We start from the raw sequence: 26,124 nt of genomic DNA on the forward strand, positions 1-26,124 counted from the left end.
AGGGAGAGCAAACAGACCCTGGAAGAAAATTTGGCAGCTTGAACCTTTATTTTTAGTATTTTTTTAAAAAGCATAATTAGAAACTTTCAATACAGAAATACTCCTAGCAAACCATTTAAAAGTGGTGTTTGTTTGACAGGAATTTCACATCAGGTCCACTAGGACATCGGTCCAGCCCTGAGTCCCCACCCCCACCCCATAACCCCCATTCATGCGTGTAACAGTGGGACAGGCACACTGTCATGACCAAAATCACCCCAATACCTGGGGCTGATGTCCAGCTGCCAGAAGCCATGGGGGCTTCTAGCCCGGCCTGGAAGCTCCCAGGAACCCCCCCTCTCTTATTGCTTGAATTTGCAAGCACACCCTCGCTGGCCTCGCCTGATCGCTCAGAGGCCAGCATGCCCCCCACCCACCGGCACAGGAACCCCAAGCACTGTGCATCCTCAGGGCCCATGGCCAACCAGGACAGTCCCAAGGACGGAGACCCCGCTTCTGCTCCTGCCGCCCCTGCCCCCGACCAGATGAGGCTGCCTGCTGGTCAGCCCTGCAGCCCCCTCCACAGCACCCTCTTTGCCAGGCCCACGGAGCTCCCCCACCCCATCCCGTGGCTCCAAAGTGAAGGCCTGTCCCAGAATCACCGGCTTTTGGCAGTTTGGGCAAGTGGAGAGTCGGTGAGAAGAAACCCCCAGTTTTTATTGATTAAAAACCCATCCACAGTGCTAACATGGAAACTGCAGTGTGATCTGTGATGTGATTGTCCAATCAGGGCTCTCCCTGGAAATCGCCTAGGAAAGGAAATCTAAGGAAACACATCCTGGTGTTGAACTCAGTTCTTCCCAGGTCACTTGATCCCTGTAGGGGGAGGGGAATGAGGTGTCCGGGCTGGGGGCGGGGGAGCAGTCATCAAGTGCAGATGACCCTGGTTTTTCTCCAGGGCACTGGGGCGTGTCAAAACTGGCCGCCCCAGCCATTCCTTCCCACCCACCAGGAAATCCTCTTGCTACCTTTGTCCTGACAAAGGTTAGGACAGTGACCAGGGCCTGTCCACGGTCCCAACCCAGAGACCCCAGGCATGCACTCCCCACCGTGCCTGAGGCTGCAGTGTAGACTCCTGACCTCCAGTGGGAGGCAACTCGGACAAGGGTGGGAGGCCCCTTCTCTGCTCCCACCAAGAAAAGCCCAAGAGCCCAGCCCCACAATGGCAAGAAGCCATTCATTTTTTTCTAAAAACAGTGGACACAAAGTGGGGTGGCCTCAACTTTTGCTGCTGTGCCAATCAAACCTCAGGTAAAGAAAATAATTGTGAGGAATTTAATTCACTTGATTTGGCTTCATTTTCTTGATCTGTTAAAATAATGCTCCCATAGCCCCCCTGCCAGCCCCACCTCTGCACGAACCTACCCCGACCTTTCTGTTGGAACTGAAACCTGTTGGTGTAAATGAGAAGCCATGGCTCCCCTGGGTTTGGAGCTCAGAGGCATCTAGAAGGCAGGACAAGAAATCTGTTGGCCAAAGGGCAAGACCGGCCACCTCTGTGGAACTGCAGGGCCTGCCTCCAGACCGGGTTCCCCAGCTCCCTGAATGGCTGTGGGGACAGGAGACGGGGAGCGAAGGGAGCTGGCACAGGCCCCGGAGAAGGGGCAAGACCCTGCGCGCCGGGGACAGAGGCTGACAGCCTGTCGGAGAGAATGAGCAACGCGGAGCCCACTCCACTGGCACGGGCTGGCCGAAGACGCAGCTAGAACGTGCCGCTGTCTCCTCAGGACGCTGCTTGCAGTAAGATTGGCTGGGGAGGGGCGCGGGGAGGGTCCGTTGCAGCAGGCTGCATCAAGAAGGCAAAAGCCAGAGCAGGACGTGGTGTGCGGCCGGGTAGAGCAATATACACTATGTACAGACTCTGCGAATCAGTCCGCTCGGCGGGCAGCGTCCTCGCCAGGTCCAGGCGCCTTGGCCGGGGAGGAGGGGGCACCAGTAGGGAAGGGCGGGCTGGTCCAACACCTTCTTGGCACTCGAGGAGGGCGGGGGAGGAAGTGCCAATGGCACCTCCCAATACAAAAACATGGAGAGAATTCTTTAAATAACGGCACGAAACTGAGACTGTCCCCCGAGGAACCTCCGCGGGCCTCGGGCTGGGGGAGGGACCGCAGTGCAGTCTCTGCAGTGGTCTGGGCGCCATTAGCAGCAGCGTTTCTTTCGTTTACTGTTCTTCGTGAGCTTCACCACATCGTTCTGTTGTTGCTGCTGCTGTTTTGCCAGGTTGTCTTTCTTTGCTCGGAGGACCAGCTCCGTGATGCAGTTGAACATCTGTGGAGAAGAAAGAGGAAGGGCCCGCCTCAGACCTGGCCAGGAGGCCCCTGCTGGCCTGCACGGCCGCCTCCCCGCCTTCCGGGGCCCAGCTCTTTCTACCTGTGCATTTTTGGTATGTATGTCTTCAAAGCCTATTCTAGAAGGAGATGGTGAATTATTTTATTTAAAGGTCAAGAAGGAACAACATTGCTAAAACCCCACCTCTACAAAAAATACAAAAATTAGCCGGGAGTGGTGGTGCACACCTGTAGTCCCAGCTACTTGAGAAGCTAAGGTGGGAGGATCACTTGAGCCCAGGAGATCTAGACTACAGTGGGCTGTGAACACACCACTGCACTCCAGCCTGGATGACAGTTAGACCCTGACTCAACAAATACATAAGTTTGAAAAAAGGAACACCATCAGAGGCCCATGAGCTGTGTGGACTTGGGGAAGTCAACCTGACAGGGGTTTTCCAGTCCTTCTTTTAGAGAGACCAACCCCTTTCCTTCAGCTGGAATCTTTTTGTTGTTGTTGTTGTTGTGAGACGGAGTCTCGCTCTGTGGCCCAGGCTGGAGTGCAGTGGCGTGATCTCGGCTCACTGCAAGCTCCACCTCCCTGGTTCACACCATTCTCCTGCCTCAGCCTCCCGAGTAGCTGGGATTACAGGTGTCCGCCACCACACCCGGCTAATTTTTTTGTATTTTTAGTAGAGACGGGGTTTCACCATGTTAGCCAGGATGGTCTCGATCTCCTGACCTCATGATCCGCCTGCCTCGGCCTCCCAAAGCACTGAGATTACAGGAGTCAGCCACCACGCCCGGCCCACCTGGAATCTTATGACATGACAAATGAAAGTGCCCCTGCTGTTCACGGACATAGGTGACCCGGGGTCTGCCTGCTCCATGCCACCTCACGGCATGTGGGGCCCAGAGAGGTGAAGTCACCACCCAAGGTCATACCAGCCTTGCCCACAGGCCCAGGTGGCTAGGCCAGCATCAGGACACCAGCCTGACTTACAAAGGAGCCTGTGCTCCCCGCCGCTGTGTGGCCATGTGCCCTGACGCAGTGGGAGCCTCGACTTCCATAGGCCTCTGGGCTCCACACACCACAAGGCAGCCAATGAGGCAGAGGACTGGAGTGGAAACTGTGCTTGGCTTTGGTGTGGGACAGAGGTTTACTCAGTCTCTTACTAGCCGGGTGGTGGTCCTTGAGTTACTTCAACACTTGGAGCCTCAGTTTCCCTATTTGAAATGTGGGAATAATTGTACCTACCTCAGAGGACTGCTGAACTATGAACTAAGATCTTTAAAGGGCCTGGCACATAGTAGGCACTCAATAAATGGCAGTTACTATGACATTTTCTGTCGGTCATTTAGATGCCTCAAGCAGGCCAGCAGCAGGGAGAAGGCGGCCACGGGTGTGTGGCAGAGCCAGTGTCCCGGGGCCTCACCTCTTCCACGTTGACATTCTCCTTGGCGCTGGTCTCGAACAACTGGATGCCCATCTGCGCGGCGAATTTGTAGGCATCTTCTGTCTCCACCACCTTCCGCTCAGGGTCGTCATTCTTATTACCCACTTCAAACGAAGGCAGAGTCAGTGCAGCCCTGAGGGGTGCAGCCGGCTGCCTCTCTCTCCCACCCCACCCCCACCCGGCCCTGAGTGCAGCCTCACCTAATATTCGGCACACATCATCACAGTTCTGGTTGATTTCGTGAAGCCACCGCTTGACGTTGACAAAGGACTCGGCACTGGTGACGTCGTAAACCACAATGACCCCGTGGGTCCCCCGATAATACCTGCAGGGCCAGAGTGTGCGGCAGCATGTCAACCCCGACCGGAGTCACCCCCTTGCCGGGACCCGCCTGCCCACGTCGGGACAGTGACCCGGAAAAGGTGAGGGTGGCCCTGGAGCCTGGGCTCTCACTCAGCCTCAGCAGACGCCCCCGAGCCACAACAGGCCAGCAGGAGAGGCTACTGCGGCAGCACTGGCTCCCCCTGCCTGCCCCGGGCACCAACAGGGCGGGAGGGCCAGCCCCCGGGGCAGCAGAGCAGGTCTGAGGAGTCACCTCCTGCTGTTCAGAGTCTGCTGCAGGCTTGAAACATCTTTGAAGTTCTTGCTTTATTTTGGGAAATCAGGCTCTTTTTGTATTTGACATCATGTTATCACTGTCTTTGAACATTCAAAAAAATATTTTCTCCTCAAACCTGTTTTAGAGAACCTTTCCAAGAAGCCACACCATCATGACGCCCTGGCAAAGTCTGGGCCCCTCCCCTGGGGCAGGTAGGCACCTCCCTTCCTGCTACTCTTGGCTCATCTGTGCAGGTGGCAGGAAAAGCATGGAAGCCACACAAGCATCCAGGGATGGCTGCGGAGAGGGCGCCCAGCAAAGCCATCACCCAAACATGCAGAGCCCAGGGCCAGCCAGGAAGGCCGGAAGGAAGGGGAGGCCCAACTCTCCTCTCCAGACCCCATGTCCCCATTCATCCCAGTGGCGCAGGAGGACATCGATCCCCGGAGAAGGAGGGGGACCACAGCCTCCGATTCCCCAAGAGCTGTCGAAGAGCCAGAGGCCAGGCAGCAGCCCCGCCCCACACTGTGCAATCAGCCAGAGCTGTCCCTCTGTCCCCACTCCCCAAAGCCGCAGGGACCTCCACCCCAGGGCTCCTCAGGACACCACACAGACAAACCATGAGTGGACAGGCTGCTTCCTCCCAGCTTTCTGGCTGCCACCTGCCCCAGCCCTAATTACCTCCACCCCAGTGAGGTTCCTGGGGACAGCCCAAGCCCCAGTTCAGGAACAGCCCAAGTCAGTGCAGGCTGAGCAAGAATGGGGTAGCCAGGCTGACTTGTGGCTGCGGCTCCATTCCTGTCCACCTGCCCATCAGCTCTCTGGCCAGTGCTTCACATCTGAGGCCCGATCTAAGGACAAAGACCAACCCCGGCTCCATCTCTGAAAGGCTGGCCCTTGGGAGGGTGCCTGCAGTCACCCTGCCACGCCTTGCAGCTTCAACAATGATAGCACACAGGTGGCTAGTCCTTAACTGAGGTGCTCATGAGGAAGAAAGGAGCTAAGCATTACCCCAAGGGGGGAGCAGTAAACAGTCGGTATCAGTTCTTCAGCATCATCAATGTGCCTTCAAGGACAATCTGTGGTCCCAGACATAGGTGGTGGAAGGAAACCAACAGGCAGCTTAGGGGCAGCCCTGAGCATCTTCCCTGATGCTGTGGAGCCAGAGGAGCTCCTACCCAGCCCTGGGACAAAGCCCAACCTGCCCCTGCCACTGCCCCTGCCCCATCCTTGCTCCATCCTCAACATGACCGCTGGGATCTCTTCCCAGGGCTTCATTCTGCCCACAGCTTTGCTTCCAGGGCAGCATCGCTCCTTGGCTTCGGGGTAGCTGTGACGATCAAGCTGTCTTGGCACTGGGCCCAAGAACTAGCTCTGGCCTTGGCAGCTGCTGCTGAGAGCGCCGGGTCAGCACATGGCGCGGCGTGTTAGACGCCTTCCAGAGCGAGGGCGCGCCGGAGCCACAGGAACAGGCGACTGTCCCCTGCCAGCAGAGGAAGCCCAAGGAGTGGATGGCTCTGCAGACTCTCCTTTGCTGAAGATGATCAGAGATGCCAAGAAACGCCTGCAGCCATGGCCCCGGCGCACAGCCCCCACGGCTCCCTGGGTGCCTCCGCCTCATCTGGGGCCCAGGAAAGGGGTTTTATCTGAGAGCAGAGAATTTGTCTGGGGATGAAGTCAGGGGCTCAGAGCTCTGGCTAGGAGGAACCGGAGCACCGACGCTTCCCATGGCTACCAGGAATCACCTTCACTCACAGGGACTCTGCTCTAGGCCACGCACAGAGCTGGGGGCTTGGTATCCATTACCTTATTAATGTCTGCAGCCACCTGATCCAGCAGACCTCAGGATGGCCATGTGACCAGCGAGGACGTGAGGCTGAGTGCGGTGGCCAGCTGGAAGTCCTGGCGCCCAGGGCTGACTCCCAGGCCCAACGCCAGGGCCTTACCTTCCTTGTCACTTCTCCCCTCACCTCCACCCCACCCGCACCTCTCAGGGCCGGCAAACCTCAGCTTCTGAGAGCAAGAACCCGAGAGGGGGTGACCACAAGGCTCTTTCTTGCCAGGCTAACAGGATGCAGTTTCAGTTTCTCTCTGAATGCCCTCCATCGGAAATAGTCACGCTACTGCATCCTGACTGCCCCATTCCTGAAAACTCCTCACCTCGCCAAAACTCCTTCCTTCTTTGCCAGTGACCATCAAAGGGCGTCGAGACTTCCAGTGGCCCCTCAGGGCGCCTTGCTGGGCCTCCTGCCTCATGAGGGCCAGAGCGGGACTCTAAGATGGAGCCGCCTGTCTGCTTCCCCAGACAGGTGGGACGGCAGCAGGGGTCCAGCCGCTGCCCACAGGCCGCCCCTTCCCAAGCGCCCCGGGAAAAACCCATGGTGCTCCCAGGAAGCCGAGTGACTCCTCCCTGCCTCCCCACGGAATGGAGGAACCAGTTCACCCTCTTCCCGCCCTGCCCAGCCCAGAAAGCAGCTGACTGCATGGTGGCAGGGAGGGGCTGTGGCTCCTCCTGCTGAAAGAGCCTTGGACCCCCCAGGCCCCACTGCCCTGCCCAGGGGTTCATTCCTCATGGCCACGGGCCTCTGAATCTCTGCCGCCCTGAACCTCCGCCTGGTTTTAAGGCACAGGACGGGGCAGGAAGGCAGGGGTGCCACCTGCCCAGCCGATGCAGGGCCTCAGCAGACTCAGGGCCAACCCTGAGTGCCCCCAACCTCCGCCCCACTGAGTTAGAAGGCTTCATCCTTCCTGGGCCTGTTTTCCTGTCCATAAAATGGAGATAGTCACAGGTCTCTCTACCAGGATTAAAATAAAACAGCTGAAATCCTAGCGACAGGCCCAACCCAGAGCAAGGATTCATGAGGTCAGCGCCCAGACCAGCCAACGGCATGAGGGCTTGTCTCGCCTGGGCCTGCAGCCCTGCCCCAGTGTCCTCCGCAGGTTCTCACTGGCAGCTGCCAAGACATGCAGGCCACAGAGCCCTCGCTCACAGGGCTCATCAACAGTCACCACACAGCACCACACCCAGGCGACCCTGGGACTGGGAGCTCCCAGGGATTCGGGGCTTCACGGGCCACAGCACAAATCTGCTCAGCACAGGGTGAACCCAGTGACAAGCCCTCCGCCTCAGCTCCAGCCCCAGGAGCTGCTCGCCCAGTGCACCTGTCCCTCTCCAGCAGCCCTGCTCTCCCCCATACTCCCAGCCACCCATGGGGGCGCTGCACCCCACACTTCCCTCAGGAGATGCCGAGGGGCCCGGGGTGGGCAGCCAGCCTGGGGAGTGCCCGGAAGGAAGGGGGCTGCTGGCTGGGACTTCCTCATTTGCCTTCCTGAGGTCACTTCCAGAGGAGCTGCTCGAGAGAGCCGAGGAGGTGCCCCTGGAGCCAGACAGCCGCCCCTCACTCCACTGTGTGGAGCACAGGCTTGGCTGCTGGGAGGGACCCCTCCAGGGCGCCCTCTGTCTAATGGGATGACAGCAGCACCAAGCACACGGAGCTGCCAGACACCACACCCTGGCACGCACGTTGACGCCTGTGGCAGAGCACTCGGCACCCTCCACATGGAAGCCAATCCCAGAGGCAGGCCCTCCAGGAAACGAGCGCAGAGAGCTTCGGCAACTTGCCTAAGGACACACAGCCCAACAGCTCCAAATCAGTCCCTTCAGACCCCACTCTTTCCTAAAACCTGCTCCATTAACAACCCAATAACCAGGAGCCGCTCCGAAGGACACTGCCCATCTGCGCAGGAGCCCAGCTTGCCCCCGGCCTGCAGCTCAGCCACAAAGGCGGGCAACCAGTGGGCGGCCAGATTTCCCAGGAACAGCTTTAAGGGTAGGGGAGGGCCTGCTGACATGCACCGGTGTTTGTCTCTAGACAGCGTCACCTCCAAGGCATCAGTGCAGGTGACAGGAGCCTGCACAGACCAACTCCAGCTGCCATAACTGACACCTACCAAGAGGAATTGTCAGTGACTAAGTCCTGGGTGGGCAAGGCACTTTGTAACCCCCTAGCGAGGCAAATGCTATTCTGCTCTGTCTGTAAGGTGACGGCACAGTGGGCCGGAGGGTCGGCTGACTCTCCAAGGAGACAGAACGTGGCCACTGTCCAGCCGGACTCTAGCCAGGGTGCTCAGCGACTCCCCCACAGCACTCCCCTCACATCTTCAGGACCGGGAAGGGTGCAGCCAAACGCCACCTACTACAGCCAACAACAGGCTCACTTCCCGACAGCCTCAGGGACCCACCAGTGACATTTCCACCATGACCAGGCACCAGTCGCTCAACCGTGTCCACAGGTCAGTGGCGCGGGTTGGGTGGGAGTGGGCGGGTGGACTCACGTGGAGGTGATGGTGCGGAAGCGCTCCTGCCCCGCTGTGTCCCAGATCTGCAGCTTCACCTTCTCCCCGTTGATCTCCACGGTCCGGATCTTGAAATCCACTCCGATCGTGGTGATGTAGCTGCCTGCACACACAGGGCAGTTAACGAGGCCCAGCGCGGTATCCTCCCAGGCCCCGAGCCCCACACTGCACACAACACACCCCCAGGCTCCCCCACCCTCCCGGCTCATTACATGTGCCTGGTACATTCTAGGTCCCAGGGACACAGCCCTGAACATCCTTGTTCACAAGGCCCCTCCACACACAAGTGAAGGAGGGAGACAGGATGCAAGCAAACAAACAAAGAGGACAATTTCCGAGAGTGAAAAGTGACACACAGGAAATAACACGGGATGGGACTGGCGGGAGCGGGACAGGCTCCTTTAGAGTGGCTAGGTGGGGACACACCAGCTGTGTCTGAGAATGGTAGACCTACGGGCACTCTGAGTTTTTCTTTTCTATTCAATTCAAAAAAAATTTAGGGCCCTCAAAATCCACCTCCAAACACACAAATAGGTCATGAGCTGCAGTCTGAAAGCCACTGCTCCAGGCAGGGGAGACAGCAGCAAAAACAGCTGTGGGCGGGGGCGGTCACGTGAGGTCAAGCCCGCTGCCCAAGGCAGGCAGAATGTGGCGAGGCCAGATCTTGGACCTGTGTGCCACTTCCAAGAACGTGGACTTTCTCTCGTGTGTGCTGGGGAGGTACCAAAGGGTTTTAATCAGGGGCATGAGCTGCTGCATTTTAAATAGCTCTCTTGCAGCATCTGTGGGAAAAATGGATTTTTTTTTGGTTGAGGGGACAGTGTCTCATTCTGTTGCCCAGGCTGGAGTGAAGTAGGATTGCACCCTTGACCTTCCCCCAGGGTCTGATAATCCTCCCACCTCAGCCTCCTGAGTAGCTGGGACTAGAGGCACGCGCCACCACGCCCGGCTAATTTTTGTGTTTTTAGTAGAGACAGGGTTTCGCCATGTTGCCCAGGCTGGTCTCGAACTCCTGACATCAAGTGATCCGCCTGCCTCAGCCTCCCAAAGTGCTGAGATTACAGGCACAAGCCACCATGCCCGGCCTGAAAGATGGATTTGAGGAGAATTTCTAGCCGGTGTAATTGCCCAGTCCAGCTTTCCAAAGCCTGACACTAGGAAGAGCACAGCTTCTCACTCCATTTGGGGCTTATGCTGTAACAGTGCAGGAGACACACCACACACACACAATTATGTGAAATGTGGCAAGGGCGTAGGAAAGGTCAAATTCCAAGGTGGGGTGGGGAACAAGGCAGGCTTCAGGGAGGACGTCACATCTGGGCCTAGCTTGAAAGAACAGGTAAGACTTCAAAGGTTGAGATTAGGTAGGCGAACGACATCCCACTCAAAAGCAAATAGCTGAGGATGACAAGCAACCAGAACACATCCAGAAAAGCGGCCAGCACCCGGCCTCTTCCAGCCAGGGGAACGCCAAGGAGTGCGGCCACTGCCTAGCACAGTTAGGCTCCCCAGAAACAGCTGGTGGCTAATGAACCAGCAAGCCAAAGAACAAAAGAATGACCAGGGGTAGGAGGAAGCCAGAAAGGCGAACTGAAAACAGACTACAAGCACAGTGGTTCTCAGCGGGGATGACTGTCCCTCCAAAGGACACTCAGCAATGTCTGGAGGCATTTTTGGTTGTCACAGCAGGGGGAGGGGAAGTGTTGCTGGCATTTAGTGGGTGGAGACCAGGGATGCTGCTCAACATCCTTCAACACGCAGGATAGCCCCACAACAAAAATCACAGGGCCCAGACCCGGCGCGCTGGCTCACGCCTGTAATTCCAGCACTCTGGGAGGCCAAGGCGGGCGGATCACGAGGTCAGGAGATCGAGACCATCCTGGCTCACATGGTGAAACCCTGTCTCTACTAAAAATACAAAAAATTAGCCGGGCGTGGTGGCGGGCGCCTGTGGTCCCAGGTACTCGGGAGGCAGGAGAATGGCGTGAACCCGGGAGGCAGAGCTTGCAGTGAGCCAAGATCACACCACTGCACTCCGTCTCAAATAAAAAAAAAAAAAAATCACAGGGCCCAAAGAGTCAACAGTGTCCAAGTGAAGAAATCTTACTGTAAACTGTGTGCAGGTGAGAGGGGCCACTGAGGTTTTTAAACAGAGAAAAGACCCTGCCAGACACACACATGAGCAGTTCAGGGTGGGTAGGGGTTGCCGTAATGCTTCCAGGTAGAACCAACAGTAACTGAGATGCTGGTCGTAGAAATGGAAAGGTGGGAAGAGATTGCAACGTGCCCTCCAAGCACTGAACACCGATTGGGATGGGGAGGGAGAAGGCCATTAAGGAGGAAGAGGAACATTTTTTAGCATAATTAGAGGCTGTTAATCAGCTATCATTCTTAAACAGAAGGTTAACAGCCAGTCGCAACAAATAGCTGGTATTTATTGAGCAATTACTTAGTCCCAGGCACTGCAACCTGCACTATCTCAGGTCATCCTATAACAACCCCATGGGGAAAGGACCATTATGATTTCTACTTTACACATGAACTGAGGCTTCTATTTTACACATGAACTGGCTAAGGTCACACAGAGAAGCCATCTCTTTCCAACACCACACCACCAGTGAGACTGCAGGGCCAGTGTCAAGGAAACAAAGGGGGCAAAACCCACTTCTCCACCAAGAGACATCAGCTATGGAATCACTTTCTTTTTCTTTTCTTTTTTTTCTTTGTTTTTGAGACGGAGTCTCACTCTGTCGCCAGGCTGGAGTGCTGTGGCAAGATCTCGGCTCACTGCAACCAACTCCCTGGTTCAAGCAATTCTCCTGCCTCAGCCTCCTGAGTAGCTGGGATTACAGGCATGCGCCACCACATCCAGCTAATTTTTTTTTTTAATTTTTAGTAGAGACAGAGTTTCACCATATTGGCCAGGATGGTCTCAATCTCCTGACCTCATGATCCACGCGCCTCAGCCTCCCAAAGTTCTGGGATTACAGGCGTGAGCCACCGCGCCCAGCCAACGGAATCACTTTCTAAAGGCAGCCCAGCCACGTCAGAGGGAATTCTCCACAAGATAATCAGAGATATCAACCCCACCCAAAGCATCTGTAATGAACCTGATTTTTTTGTTTGTTTGCTTTTTGAGATGGAGTCTCGCTCTGTCGCTCAGGCTGGAGTGCAGTGGCGCAATCTCAGCTCACTGCAACCTCCCCCTCCTGGATTCAAACAACTCTCCTGCCTCAGCCTCCCGAGTCGCTAGGATTATAGGTGTGCACCACCACGCCCAGCTAATTTTTGTATTTTAAGCCAGTAACCCCACTTCCACAGAAACACGTGCACAAGAATAAGTATCAGCTGGGCGCGGTGGCTCACGCCTGTAATCCCAGCACTTTGGAAGGCCAAGGTGGGTGGATCACCTGAGGTCAGATGTTCGAGACCAGCCTGACCAACATGGTGAAACCCCATCTCTATTAAAAATACAAAAATTAGTCGGGTGTGGTGGCAGGTGCCTGTAGTCCCAGCTACTCGGGAGGCTGAGACAGGATAATTGCTTGAACCCAGGAGGCAGAGGTTGCAGTGAGCCGAAATCGTACCACTGCACTCCAGCCTGGGTGACAGAGCATGACTCCATCTCAAAAAAAAAAAAAAAAAAAAAGAATAAATATCGCCTATATCCCAAGTAGCTAAGCATCGCTGAAAACACAACCAGAAGTCAGGCACGAAGCAACAGCAGCGTCAGTGCACCATGTGGTGCCTCCAAGCACAGAAAGCCCCACCGCACTCAGATGAACCACAAAGGCCGGCATGTGGAGCACAGAGAGAAATCGGAAAGACACATGCTGACCACAGGCTGCCAGGGAGGCACAGGGGGCAGAAGCAGGGACTGTGTCCCGGGTGGCACCACAGACGCTGTTATGGGAACCTTCCTGTTTGGACCATGGGTGGGAAAATGATGGGTCAGCCAAAGGGTTTTGGTGAGCAGGTGCATTAGACAGACCACAGAGGCTTCTGACAGAAGCACCACAAGGTCCTAAGCCCCACTCCATCTTCTTCCCTCCTCTGGCAACCAGAATGAGACAGTTCCCAACATTAGGCAGAGGCAACTGTGTTCCGGTGCCAGGGAGGGGATGTCAACAAACAAACAAAAACGACACCCCAGCAGCACTGCAGAGGAGGACTCACCTGAGAAAGTGTTGTCTGCGAAACGCAACAGTAAACTGCTCTTGCCCACACCTGCAAGAGAGAAAGCACTGCGATGAGGGGGGCAGGTGGCTCCCCTTCCCCCAGCCCCGGCCCTTCTTCCGGGAGAGGATGCCTCAGTCCCAGCTCTTAAGAGGCTCAGTGGAACCCAGCTCACTTCTCAATGCTCTTTCCACCTCCCTGAGCGGCCACACACCAAGAACATCTCTTCCACTCGATCCCTGACCTTTTCCTTCGTCCTTGTGTAAGACAAGCTGCTCCCAAATCCCCTGGGGAAGAGATGAGAAAGGGACTGGTGCCCAGGCCCTGGGCTGAGGGCTGGCCCAAAGGGAGATGCCAGACGACAAAGCAGAATGAAGGTCAACCACACGAAACGGCCCCCAAGTGCGTCTACAACACGGTCCCTAGAAAAGTGCACAGCACGTTATAGCACATCAATTAGGGAGCCACCCAAAATGAAGAGCTGTAGAACGGGAAAGGACCCTTGAGATCATCAGGGCTATTTTGCAGGTGAGGAACCCGAAGCCCACACTGCTAGAACTCAATGGCTACCATCTTTCCGGCTGATGTCCCCGCCGGGTGGGCTGGTGGAGTGGAGGGTCTGCCTTACACCCATCAGGGCAGAAGCCCACATGTGCTCAGACCATGCACCAGCCACAGCAGCTCCTGGCTGCTTAGAGCACAAACAGGTACACATCTGGCCTCTCCCACTTTTTTTGTAAAAAAATGGGGTTTCAGGCTGAGCGCGGTGGCTCATGCCTGTAATCCCAGCATTTGGGAGGCCAAGGTGGGCGGATCACCTGAGGTCGGGAGTTCAAGACCAGCCTGACCAATATGGAGAAACCCCGTCTCTACTAAAAATACAAAATTAGCCAGGCGTGGTGGCACATGCCTGTAATCCCAGCTACTTAGGAGGCTGAGGCAGGAGAATCACTTGAACCTGGGAGGCGGAGGTTGCAGTGAGCCAAGATCGTGCCATTGCACTCCAGCCTGGGCAACAAGAGCGAAACTCTGTCTCAAAAAAAAAAAAAAAGGGGTTTCATTCAGTCACTCAGCCTAGAGTACAATGGTGCAATCATGTCTCACTGCAGCCTCCAACTCCTAGGCTCAAGTGATCCTCCGGCCTCAGCCTCCTGAGTTGCTGGGACCACATGTGCACACCATCATGCCCGGCTAATTTTTTTATTTTTAGTAGGGATTGAGTCTTGCTATGTTGCCCAGGCTTATTTTTTTATCTTTCGTAGAGACGAGGTCTTGCTATGTTGCCCAAGTTGGTCTCAAACTTCTGGCCTCAAGCAACCCTCCCGCCTGGGCCTCCCAAAGCACTGGGATTACAGGCATGAGCCACTGCGCCAGGACCTCTCCCCTTGACTTCAACTCACAGTGCTTTCAGCCTGCCAAGTGCACCTGTTCCATGTCCTCCTATCCTGTCCCCAATCTCCAACATCCCTGAGGCCAGACAAGTTAATTGACCACAAAGAATTCACATGCACCGGGCTGTGTGTGTGGTGAGCCCTTGGATGCCTCTTTGATTATAATTCTGGCCACATCTCTTGAGATGAGGAAGCTCGGGCCCAGAGTGGCCGGCCTAAGTGCCTCTGCGAGCAGCAGTAAAGCTGAGATCTGCATCCAGGCTGGACTCCTCCAGAGTGCTAACACTCCTCCCAATACACATTGCTGGGAGTCTTGCATCTGGTTCAGGAAGTTTGGAAAAAATGACCTGTGGGGGCTCCGACAGCTCACTCCTGTTAGATTTTTAATGAAAATGCCATGAAAGCTATGAAACCCCCTGAAACAAAGTGCAGATTTGAGCCTAGTTGTCTGTTCATGGGAGAAGCCCACAGCATTTTTTTTTTTTTTTTTTTTTTTTTTTTGGAGAGACAGGGCCTTACTCTGTCTCTCAGGCTGGAGTGCAGTGGTGCGATCATAGCTCACTCTAACCTTGAAATCCCCAAGTACTACAGGTATTCGCCACCACACCCAGCAAACTTTTTAAAAATTTTTTGTAGAGATGGCCTCTCACTATGTTGCCCAGGCTGGTCTCAAACTGCTGGGCTCAAGCAATCTGCCCGCTTCCGCCTCCCAAGGTGCTGGGCTAACAGGCCTGAGCCACTGCATTCGGCCCCACGACTTTCATTAGATTCTCAAGAAGGGCACTGCCTCCACCTGCACTCTACCAAGTAACCAAAGCGGAAAACCACTGTCGCAGTTGTATTTCCCTAAGCCTAACCCCAGCATCCTCTCTGGGCAATCCTCTAAAGATCTCTTCTGGGAGCTTCTCCTGGTGAGTGAGCTGCCCCAGGATGCCCAGAAGAACTTGTTTCACTGAGTAAGGCTGGGTCCTACTTTCCTAAAGACAGGCCAGGGTGAGGCTCTCCTGGGCAGGCAGATGCTGCTCAGCCCGGGCCTGCAGGGCTCATGCTCAGGGCCACTTCCTCCTTGCTCCGCTGTGAGGCTTCCTGCTGAGCTCAAGGAGAGCCTGAGTCCCGGGCTGGGTCCTTCACGGCGCTGTGCCCAACACCAGCACCCCACTGGCCTTGCCGCCTCCTCTGCTTCCTCCTGGAGCCTTCTGGGTCCAGCTTACTCAGCTAAAAGCTTGAGTCTGGGAGTTCCTCTAGGACACAGCCCTCGCCTCACCCGCTCTGTGCATTCACAGTGCTGTAGGCCAGGCCCAGCACTTAGTAGGTGCCAACCAAACACTGCTTAATGAATTTCTGCCTAAACAAACGCCCGCCACACTGACAGCTCTGCTATCCAGCGCTCCCACTGCAGCATAGCAGGTGCCTAAGCAGGGGTTTCCAAACTTCTGCAGGGCAGCAGAATCCTTTTCTTCATTCAAGCTTTACCCAAATCCCATGTGTAAAACAGCTGTCTCTGCAATGACACAGCAGTATCCCCTCCAGCTTGGCCTCTCCAGGTCCCCATACTGTCCCCAGGCGTCTCGGCAGAGCAGTTAAAAGCCACTAGGCTGGCCAGGCGCAGTGGCTCACACCCGTAATCCTAGCACTTTGGGAGGCCGAGGTGGCCAGATCACGAGGTCAAGATATCGAGACCATCCTGGCCAACATGGTGAACACCCCATCTCTAGTAAAAATACAAAAATTAGCTGGGCATGGTGGCACGCGCCTGTAATCCCAGCTACTCGGGAGGCTGAGGCAGGAGAATCGCCTGAACCCAGGAGGCGGAGGTTGCAGTGAACTGAGATCGTGCCACTGCACTCCAGCCTGGGCGACAGAGCAAGACTCCATCTCAAAAAAAAAAGCCACTAGACTGCAGAAAGACCACAACCATCACCACATTATCTGCTGCTTTGGACCTGACACCAACCTCTGACACTGCTCTCCCTTTGAGAGGTACAGAAACCCACCCCAAGAAACGCTACCTCCTAAATATTCCTGGAAGAGGCTTCCTCGGAAACACAAGCTGCAGCCATTAGCCCACACCATCAGTGTCAGGGCAGGAGCAGAGGGCACCCACCAACCTTCACCACAGCCACAGCCGAGGCTGCCCAAGGGCCACATCAGCGTGACCCCAACCAGTCCAGCCTGTCATTCTTTTTTTTTTTTTTTTTTTTTTGAAATGGAGTCTCACTCTGTCACCCAGGCTGGAGTACAGTTACGCGATCTTGGCTGCAACCTCCACTTCCCAGATTCAAGTGATTCTCTTGCCTCAGCCTCCCGAGTAGCTGGGATTACAGGTGCCCGCCATCACACACAGCTAATTTTTTGTATTGTTAGTAGGGACAAGGTTTCACCACGTTGGCCAAGCTGGTCTCAAGCTCCTGACCTCAAGTGATCCACCTGCCTCGGCCTCCCAAAGTGCTGGGATTATAGCAGTGAGCTACTGCTCCCGGCCTTTTACCCCTGGCTGCTGTATCTGGTCCTCATCACGCAAGCCACACACACCTCTTCCCTTTCCCCTGCTCCTGCCTGGGCTATGGCCCCCTCACTCCTCTCTGCTTCAGTTCCACCTCTTGAAGAGCCCTGACCTTTCAGTGAACTGTTCTCGATATTTTTTTTTTTTTGAAACAGGATCTTGCTCTGTTGCTCAGGCTAAAGTGCAGCAGCGTGATCATAGCTCATTGCAGTCTCAACCTCCCAGACTCAAGAGATCCTCCCACCTCAGCCTCCGAAGTAGCTGAGACCACAGGCATGCACCACCATGCCCTGCTAATTTTCTTATTTTTTGTTGAGACAGGGCCTCCCTGTGTTGCCCAGGCTGGTCTCAAACTCCTGGCTCAAGCGATCCTCCACCTTGGCCTCCCAAAGTGCTGGGATTACAGGTGTGAGTTACCGTGCCTGGACCTTTTTTTTTTTGAGACAGTGTCTCATTCTGTCACCCAGGCTGGAGTGCAGTTGTGTGATCCTAACTCCCTGTAACTTTGAACTCCTGGGTTAAAACAATCTTCATGTCTCAGCCTCCCACGTAGCTGGGACTATAGATGTGCACCACCACACCCAACTGATTTTTTTTTTTTTTTTTTTTTTTTTGAGATGAAGTCTCGCTCTTGTCCCCCAGGCTGGAGTACAGTGGCACGATCTTGGCTCACTGCAACATCCACCTCCCAGGTTCAAGTGATTCTCCTGCCTCAGCCTCGGGAGTAGCTGGGATTACAGGTGCGTACCACCACACCCAACTAATTTTTTGTGTTTTAAGTAGAGACAGGGTTTCACCATGTTGGCCAGGCTGGTCTCGAATTCCTGACCTCAGGTGATCTGCCCACCTCGGCCTCCCAAAGTGCTGGGATTACAGGCATGAGCCACTGTGCCCGGCCCTTTTTTTTTTTTTTTTCAGAGATGGGGGTCTCACTATCACTATGTTGCTCTCACTATGGTCTCGAGTTCAAGTGTTCCTCCCGCCTCATCCTCCCAAAGCACTAGGATGAACTACTGCCCCCAGCCATGTTCTCAATTTTAATCCTGCCTCAGCCACCACCTCACTGTATAACCTCACACAAGTCACGCCCCCTCTCTGAGCCTCAATTTACTCATCTGTCAAGTGAAGGGCTAACTCCATCTCCAAATGAGGATGGCTGGCCTGAGGGATGCAGACAAAATGCTGTTACAAATCAAAGCCAGTGTCAGAGAGTGTAAGGGAAAGTATAGAAAATACAGAACTGGCCGGGCGTGGTGGCTCACGCCTGTAATCCCAGCACTTTGGGAGGCGGAGGCGGGCAGATCACGAGGTCAGGAGATAGAGACTATACTGGCTAAAATGGTGAAACCCTGTCTCTACTAAAAATACAAAAGATTAGCCGGGCATGGTGGTGGGCGCCTGTAGTCCCAGCTACTCGGGAGGCTGAGGCAGGAGAATGGCGTGAACCAGGGAGGCGGAGCCGGCAGTGAGCCGAGATCACGCCATGCACTCCAGCCTGGGTGACAGAGCAAGACTCCGTCTCAAAAAAAAAAAAAGAAAAAAGAAAAGAAAAGAAAAGGAAATATAGAACCTCCGGCATAACGAAGGGATGCAGAGGTCGAGGGAATCCATTGCAGAAGCATCCACAATGTGCAGAGTGGGCAGAGCTCTAGATTTATGAAGAAAGAAACCAGCATTCATGGAGGGCCTATTGTTTGCCAGCCCTGACATGAGCTGCTCGCACACGTATTAGCACTGAGGTGCAGTAGCTCCCGGCTTTGCCCCTGCTGAGCTGTGTGATTTGGGGCAAGTAAGTCACCACCTCTGAGCCTCAGTTTCCTTTTTTTAAGACGGAGTTTCATTCTTGTCGCCCAGGCTGGAATGCAATGGTGCGATCTTCGTTCACTGCGACTTCTGCCTACCAGGTTCAAGCGATTCTCCTGCCTCAGTCTCCCAAATAGCTGGGACTACAGGCACATTCCACCATGCCCGGCTACTTCTGTATTTTTTGTAGAGACGAGGTTTCATCATGTTGCCCAAGTTGGTCTCAAACTCCTGACTTCAGGTGATCTGCCCACCTGGGCCTCCCAAAGTGATGGGATTACAGGCATGAGCCACCGCGCCCGGCCTTAAGCCTTAGTTTCCTTATTTGACAAATCACACAGGCCGCAGGTGAGAATAAGCGTCTGTGAAATCGTTCGATATATCTTAAGGAGGCATTCACACAAGGAGCCCAGTTCAGGGGAGTGTGTGATGTCAGTCTCTGGGCTCAGCTGCCAAAGCTTAGTCTGGACTTCCATGGCTACCATCTCTCAGCTTTGAGTATCTCAGTCGGGAGAAATCAAAGAGCACAGCATCTATCTCCTCTGCACAGCCTACGCCTACGTGGCTGACCTAGGAGCTAGACCACATAAATCTCGACCCAATAAGTCTTCTCCCACACCTGACTTCGGAGAGAAAAATCAATTCATCACACAAACTGTACTGTGAGAAAGCGGGCCAAACCCATCCCCTGGGCTTTACAGAGGAGAAGAGCCAACAAGCTGCATCTTCCTGCTGAGTTTAGGCTTTTCACTGTTGGATATCAACGCAGAGGTCCAGATGTCTTGCAGAGGAACAAAGGCTCCTGACCACGGCGGGCTGTCACTCCAAAAAGAGAGAAATGGCCCCAGTGCCAGTCCCTCAGAACCCAGGCCAGGGCTGCAAGGAAATCATGTAAAGGAAGAAGCCTCAAGACTCTGAAGAATACCAAAGGCCATCTCCAAGAGAACACTCCACAGCTTGCCTGGTTTCCCTTCATTCAAACCATAACCAGTCAGTCCTCCACCTTTCTACCTCCTTCCCCAACCTCAGTTACTCTTCCATCTCCCTGGTTAGCTCCCAGCTTTCCCCCTTACCTCTCCCCTCCTCCAGCAACCACGGAAACCTCAGCCATCCTTCACCTGATCCAAACCACCAAACACATCTCCATCCAGCTTTACAAGGGAGCCCAAAACCACCCACTTCCCTGACCTAGCTCTGACATCACTACCCAACACTCGTACATCCCAAGTCTCACCGCTTACTTGATTTGATCCCCTTTCCTTAACAGTCCATAGGCTCTACCACCAGCCTGGCCTCTGCCTCCAATCACAAGACATCCCTCCCCACACTCAGCTCAGGTCTGGTCTACAAACTGAGCATGCTCCCAAGACTCTTTCATGAACATCGTATAACCCCAGCATCTCAGTTTCGCTCCCATAAACCTTCTGGGGCCTGCCTTCCTGACCTCTTGGTCACTCCATAAACCTGCTCACCTGCCACACTCCAAACAGCTCTAAAACCCTCCACCTTTTCCCAGAAACCAGTCTACCTTTTCGAAGGACACTTAATATTCATTCATTCATTCTGCAAGTATGTCTTAAGCACGTACTGGGTGCCAGGCACTGTTCTAGGCACTGGAGCTAGAGCAGTGCTCAGAGCTAGGAGCCCTCAATCAGTGTGTGTGTGTGGCCACAGCATTTTTATAATTTTGGCTGTCCCATCCCCAGGACCCCTCTGTATATAGTAGCGTAACAGCAAACAGTGACAACTCACTATGTGCCAGGAGCTGTGAGCAACACTGCAGAATCTCACTTAATACTCACATCAACCCCATAAGGCAGATCCAACTATCATTCCATTTTACAGATGAAGAAACTGAACAACGGAGAGATATAATAATTCAGCGGGAATGTGCCAGACCCTGTGCAAAGCCCTTTATCCGACTTACCTCATTTAAACCTCACAGCAATCCCATGAGGCAGGTTCTGAGAACGTCCTCATTTTAGATGGGAAGAAACTAACGCTTACAAAGGATACTGATGATAATGACAATAGTGAACATTTACTTCGAGCTTACTTTGCCGGGTTGGGCGCTAAGCACTTTTCCTACTTTATCCCATCGAATCCTCACACCACCCAGCAAGGCACATCCCCACTTCTCAGATGAGGAAACTGAGGCTCAGGACGACGAAGCAACTTGCCCAAGGTCAGCGCGAGGCAGGTGGTAGCCCTGAGACTCGAACCCAGGTCTCTCGAACTCCAGAGACCGCGCAACTTGACCAAGGTCACACGTGAGGCAGAACAGGCGCGATGACTGGACCCAGCGCGCTCGGCCCCTCCGCCCCGCGCCCCAACCTCCCCTCGGCGCGGCCCGGAGCCCCTCGGCGCACCCCTGGGGCCCAGACCGCCGGGCTGCCCCGCCCGCCCGCCCCGCACGGGCCGGCACCTCCCCGCCCGCCTGCCGCCCCAAGGCCCCCGCGGGCCGCGCCCGGCAGGGCCCGCGCCGCCTCCGGCCGCTGCGGCCCTCACCGCTGTCGCCGATGATGAGCAGCTTGAAGAGGTGGTCGTAGTCCCGGGCCATGGCGGGCGGGGGCGGTGCGCGCGGGCGGGCGGGGTCGGTACTGGCCTCGCGATCCGCAGCTCCCTCTGGGCTGCTCCGGCAGCGGCGGATCCACTTCCCGAACAAACAGCCGGAACTGACAGAAACACCTCCCTCCGCTCCCCCTCCTCCTCCTCCTCAGCAGTCGCCGCCGCTACCACCGCCTCTCTCCTTCCCGCCCCGCCCCACCACTGCGCAGGCGCAGCGTCTGGCACCGCCTTGCGCAGCCGCAGCCTGAGGCGGCCGCGCCCGAGCCGCGCACGCGCCCCGCGCACGCGCCCTGACGGAGTCCCAGCAAGCGTGGGCCCATCTTCCTCGCGTCTCCTCGGGGAGCGTCGCCGCCGCTACCCTGAGCGCTGAGAGCTTGCGGAGCCGAGCCGCTGTCGAGTCCCGGCGGAAAGAAGCCCAAGGTGCCGGAGAAGCCCGGTCGTGGACGTTCTCGCTCCCTCATCTTCGAGACCCGCACGCCCTGCGGAGAGGAAATGACAGGCACGCCGCGACCGTGGGGCGGGGCTCGCGCGAGCTCCGGGTTTTCAGAGTCCGGGGCCGGGGCCGGGGCCGGAGCCGTAGAAGACAGAGTCGCGCGGGGAAGGCCCGGTACCCCGCCCTTTCCGCACCGACCCCTCTCTCGCAGTTGGACGGGAACGGGAGCTGCTGGCGGGAGCACAGCTGCGAGAAGGTGGCGTTTGAGGGCAGTGCGGGCTCGAAATTGGAGCCCACATTGCCTCTTTGGTGGAGGGAAGGGAGTGGTCCAGGTTCAGAGTCCCTTGCAGCTCGGAGCCGAGCCTGGGAGCTGAATGACCCAGTGTGCAAGGCGCACCTCGGAGACCGAAAGCAACCGCTCCCCCGGCATCAATTTCACACTACCAGCAGATACACGTCTCAGAATCTGCGGCTAGGAAGATCTGGGCTGCCAGAAGCTAAACGTGTGCATTTTATCATCAGCCCCCGGTTTCTCGTTTTAGAGTGAGTTCCCACCTGCCCTACCTAAACTGACCTGAAACGGAAAGTTGTATGCCCCCACGGCCATCCTCACTGCAGAACTGCAGAGGGTTTTAAGCTCCTTATTACCTGTTTCTTATAATCCTGTCCCTTTCCAGGCGAGTATTTATTGGATATTTCTACTTGTTTTATCAAACTTCCTTTTCTTTTGACTTTATAAAAAGCAATGCCGGGAGGCTGAGGCAGGAGAATCGCTTGAACCCGGGAGGCGGAGGTTGCAGTGAGCTGAGATCTCGCCATTGCACTCCATTCTGGGCAACAAGAGCGAAACTCCGTCTCAAAAAAATAACAATGCTCGTCCTTAAAATTATGTGCAGAAGTTTACTGAAAAGTACAAGTTACTATTTTTCCTTCTGAAGCACTCCTCACAGGTAACCTTAGAGTGCTTAACACATATTTGTTGAATGAATAAGTGCCCCCCAGTGAATTTCCTTTGCCTGTACAAACATATATGTACACACCTTGCTTTTTCTATTTAACAGTACACTTTTATCATTTAACATCTGCGTGGTATGGTACTCCATCCGATGGTTGTACTATTATTTAACCACTCCGCTATTAATAAACATTCATGTTGTTTATGTTTTTGGTTATAATAAACATTCTTGCAGGCGGGATCATTGAACAACACATGGAGTGTCTGACTCAAGCCTTGAGTTTTTCCGGGAGCTGAGAATCAGTGTGGTGATATCGAAAGAACATGAGCTTGGAATCTGAAGGTACTGGCTAGGCAGAAGAGCTGATCATGTGCTCCCGATAGAAAGTCCCCCTTGGTCGGGAAGGTTAGGGCCATCCTCTGACTCAGCAGTTTTAGGAAATAGAGGGGGAGAAGGAAGGTATGTACCTTCCTTCCACCAGGGAGGCACGCCCAGCCCTAACCAGCCAGCAAGGCAGTAAGTCCTCCCAGCTCATCTTCACAACCTGGGCTGGTGTGGGGAAGACTTTGGTTCCAGTGCTAGCTTTGGAATCCTGGCCTCCATCCCTTAAAAGCTTTGTGATCTTAGGTAAGTCACATCACACTATCTCAAAGCCCCCGTTTCCTCACAGAATGATTGTTTTAGAGTTATGTTTGTAAATTACCTGGCACATGTAGGCATGTGACAGACTGTAACCAATGTTACTCAAGGTCATTTTGCACTGATTCATACTTTGAGCCATTTCCTACTGTAGACTCTAGCACACATTTTCAAGGCAGCTTCCTGATAATAAGGCTGTAGGATATTTTTGGGAAATAAATCCAAATTGGCCATTAAAACCAGATTCCTGACTTTGCCTGGATATGTCATCTGGAAAGCAATCAGCATAAATTCCTTCATTTCTTTGGTAACTATTTAATGAGTGTTTATGTGCCACAGATTGCAGAAGGTATAAGAACAGAGCCTTAGGCCGGGCGCTGTGGCTCACGCCCTAATCCCAGCACTTTGGGAGGCTGAGGCGGGAGGATCACGAGGTCAGGAGTTCAAGACCGGCCTGGCCAAGATGGTAAAACCCCATCTCTACTAAAAATTAAAAAAATAGCCGGGCACGGTGGCAGGCGCCGGTAATCCCAGCTACTCGGGAGGCTAAGGCAGGAGAATTGCTTGAACCTGGGTGGCAGAGGTTGCCGAGATTGCACCACTGCACTCCAGCCTAGGCGACAGAGCAAGACTCCGTCTTAAAAAAAAAAAAAAAAAAGAGGAACAGAGCCTTTTCTCACCAGTTTACAGCCTCATCAAAGACATACTCATGAGGAAATTGAAAGTATAAGACAATACAGTAGATAGAAAAGCTGTCAGATATGCAGTCTAGACTTCAGAGGAGGAAAGCTATAGCTTTTAGTTAGAATGATGGGGAGAAGATTTTATCATAAAGATGTCATGATGGCACCGGAATAGGAGAGCTTTGAGTGTCTATTTAGACAGTCCCTGTCACAGCCTATGAGAATCATCATTTGGCTTGGAGGGGAATTCCCTGCAGGCCAGGGTATGTGCCTGGCATCTCAAAATGAATCTCAGCACATTTTCTTCTGGAAACATTGTTAGACATTTAAACTACAGTTCAATGATGAGTTATGTTAAGTTGTCTTTCTCCTTCTCACTGTATACATATGTAAACTTGTGTGACCTAAAGGATCAGTGTGTCCCGTAATGGGAAACTTTGTTCCACTGCTCTGAACAGCTAACTTACAGATGAACTTTTGCAACACCACCTGTTTGCACGTTAGAAACTATTAATACGATGAGGAGGCATTGAAAGTTTTTGAGCAAAGAAGCAATCTCAAAATATTTTAGTTAAGTAATCTGGCAGGAGTATGCAGGACGGATTTCAGCTGCAGAGCTTTAAAAGTTATTGCTGAAGCTTGGGTGTAAGGTAATAGCAGGGACAGATGCAAAAGACAATAAGCAAACTTATAAACTAGACAAAGCAGCTTCCAAAAAAACAAAAAATCACGTAATTTACCTGGTAACTGGATTCATCCTTAATTCAGTAAATATTAAGTGGCCGGGTGCAGTGGCTCACGCCTGTAATCCCAACACTTTGGGAGGCCGAGGCAGGTGGATCATGAGGTCAGAAGATCAAGACCATCCTGGCTAACATGGTGAAACCCCATCTCTACTAAAAATACAAAAGAATTAGCTGGGCGTGGTGGCACACGCCTGTAGTCCCAGCTACTCGGGAGGCTGAGGCAGGAGAATCACCTGAACCTGGGAGGCAGAGGTTGCAGTGAGCCAAGATCGCATCATTGCACTCCAGCCTGGGTGACAAAGCGAGACTCCATCTCAAAAAAAAAAAAAAGATTTGCACAGTTACTAGGTGTTAGGCACTGTAGTGGGCACAGAGGCTAGAATATGAACAAAACAAAGCTCCTGTCCTCACAGAGTTTACAGTTTAGTGGGGAACAAGTCATTCACTCATTCAACAAATACTTGAGGGCCTACTATGCCAGACATTGATCTAGGAGCTGAGGATTCAGCAGTAAGTAAAATTTTAAAATCCCAGCTTTCATAGAGCTTATATTCTGATAGAGAATACAGGCACCAAGTATGTCCAAGGAGAAAAGTAAAGCAGGGAGCACGCTGAGGTTTGCAGAAGCAGGCAGTGGAGCCACGCAGGTGGCAGGAAGTTTGGCAGTGGATGAAAAGAGAAACTGCTTGGTGGTGAGAGCAGTGGGGCTCATGAAGTATTTTTCAGGATAGTGGAAGCAGAGGATTAGCAGCCAGGGAATAATAAGGAGTGAATATTTGGAGGGAAGATGAGCTAAGGGCACTTCAAAGAGCTTTGGGAAGTAAGGTGTCACCAACCAGAAGGCTAAGTGGGTAAAGGAGAGGGGGACCTCAGGTCCTCAAGGGTAGCAGTGTCAGGGATGAAGGTCAGTGCAGTGGAGGTTGGAGAGACCTGTGAAATCCATTATTTTAGACAGCAACATGGACTCAAAGCTGCTAAGTGCTAGGTAGCAAGGGAGGGAACGTGTGCTGTGATCATCCAGGAAGGAAGCAGTGGGTGGTGAATCAGAACTCAGAGAAGGCAGGTAAACTGACCAACAGGGACTTTAAGTTAGGAGCAAGATGGGGACCACTCAGCATACTGGTCCAAGAGGGAAGGAAGAGAGGATATGATATGATGCCTGGTCTCTCCCTCTGATGGAAGTGGAAACGGGCCCTTTCTCCCACACCTGCAAGCCTGATGCCACACCAAGAGACTTGGCAGTGGGCCTTGCCCTGCCCTCATGTAGCCCCCAGAAATCAAGTGAATGTAAGTTCCATGATTCCAGGGACCATCTCTTTATCTGTATCCTCTGGAGACCCAGTGCCTGGTAGGTGCTTGATACCTGTTCAATTAAAGTGAAGCCATACACACAATGTGAGAGTTGGAAAGAATGTCAGATACAATTAGTTGAACCCTCTCTTGAGTTCACTTTTTGGGGTTTGGGCCAAACTTGGGGTCTAACTCAGGGTCATCTTCTTCCCCTGACTC

At 53.9% G+C, this 26,124-nt stretch overlaps 1 protein-coding gene and 1 pseudogene across 2 annotated transcripts; both read right to left on the reverse strand.

Moving 5' to 3' along the window:
• Positions 1-29: 29 nt before the first annotated feature.
• Positions 30-2,179, reverse strand: LOC129009491 (uncharacterized; annotated as a pseudogene).
• RAB35 (RAB35, member RAS oncogene family) lies at positions 30-21,411 on the reverse strand. Of its 2 annotated transcripts, XM_054442453.2 has the most exons (6): positions 21,099-21,411; positions 12,894-12,944; positions 8,697-8,820; positions 3,964-4,088; positions 3,743-3,867; positions 30-2,307 (listed from the first exon to the last, which is right to left on the reverse strand). In XM_054442453.2, exons 1-6 carry the CDS (start codon positions 21,148-21,150, stop codon positions 2,179-2,181), a joined length of 606 nt encoding a protein of 201 aa, XP_054298428.1. In that variant the 5' UTR covers positions 21,151-21,411; the 3' UTR covers positions 30-2,178. The 2 variants fall into 2 exon arrangements, with proteins under 2 accessions (XP_054298428.1, XP_054298430.1); XM_054442455.2 differs by lacking the exon at positions 3,743-3,867 and having other exon boundaries at positions 2,201-2,307.
• Positions 21,412-26,124: the final 4,713 nt, after the last annotated feature.

Source organism: Pongo pygmaeus, chromosome 10, assembly GCF_028885625.2.
Source record: "Pongo pygmaeus isolate AG05252 chromosome 10, NHGRI_mPonPyg2-v2.0_pri, whole genome shotgun sequence".
Lineage (NCBI taxonomy): Eukaryota > Metazoa > Chordata > Mammalia > Primates > Hominidae > Pongo > Pongo pygmaeus.

Bases quoted from the DNA above. Each gene is read 5' to 3' on its own strand.
- RAB35 (XM_054442453.2), bottom strand. From the start codon at position 21,150: ATGGCCCGGGACTACGACCACCTCTTCAAGCTGCTCATCATCGGCGAC. The intron at 12,945-21,098 runs GTGAGGGCCGCA...TCTCTCTTGCAG, and splicing joins GCTCATCATCGGCGACAGCG to GTGTGGGCAAGAGCAGTTTA. The intron at 4,089-8,696 runs GTGAGTCCACCC...CTGGCCCTGCAG, and splicing joins TTCCGCACCATCACCTCCAC to GTATTATCGGGGGACCCACG.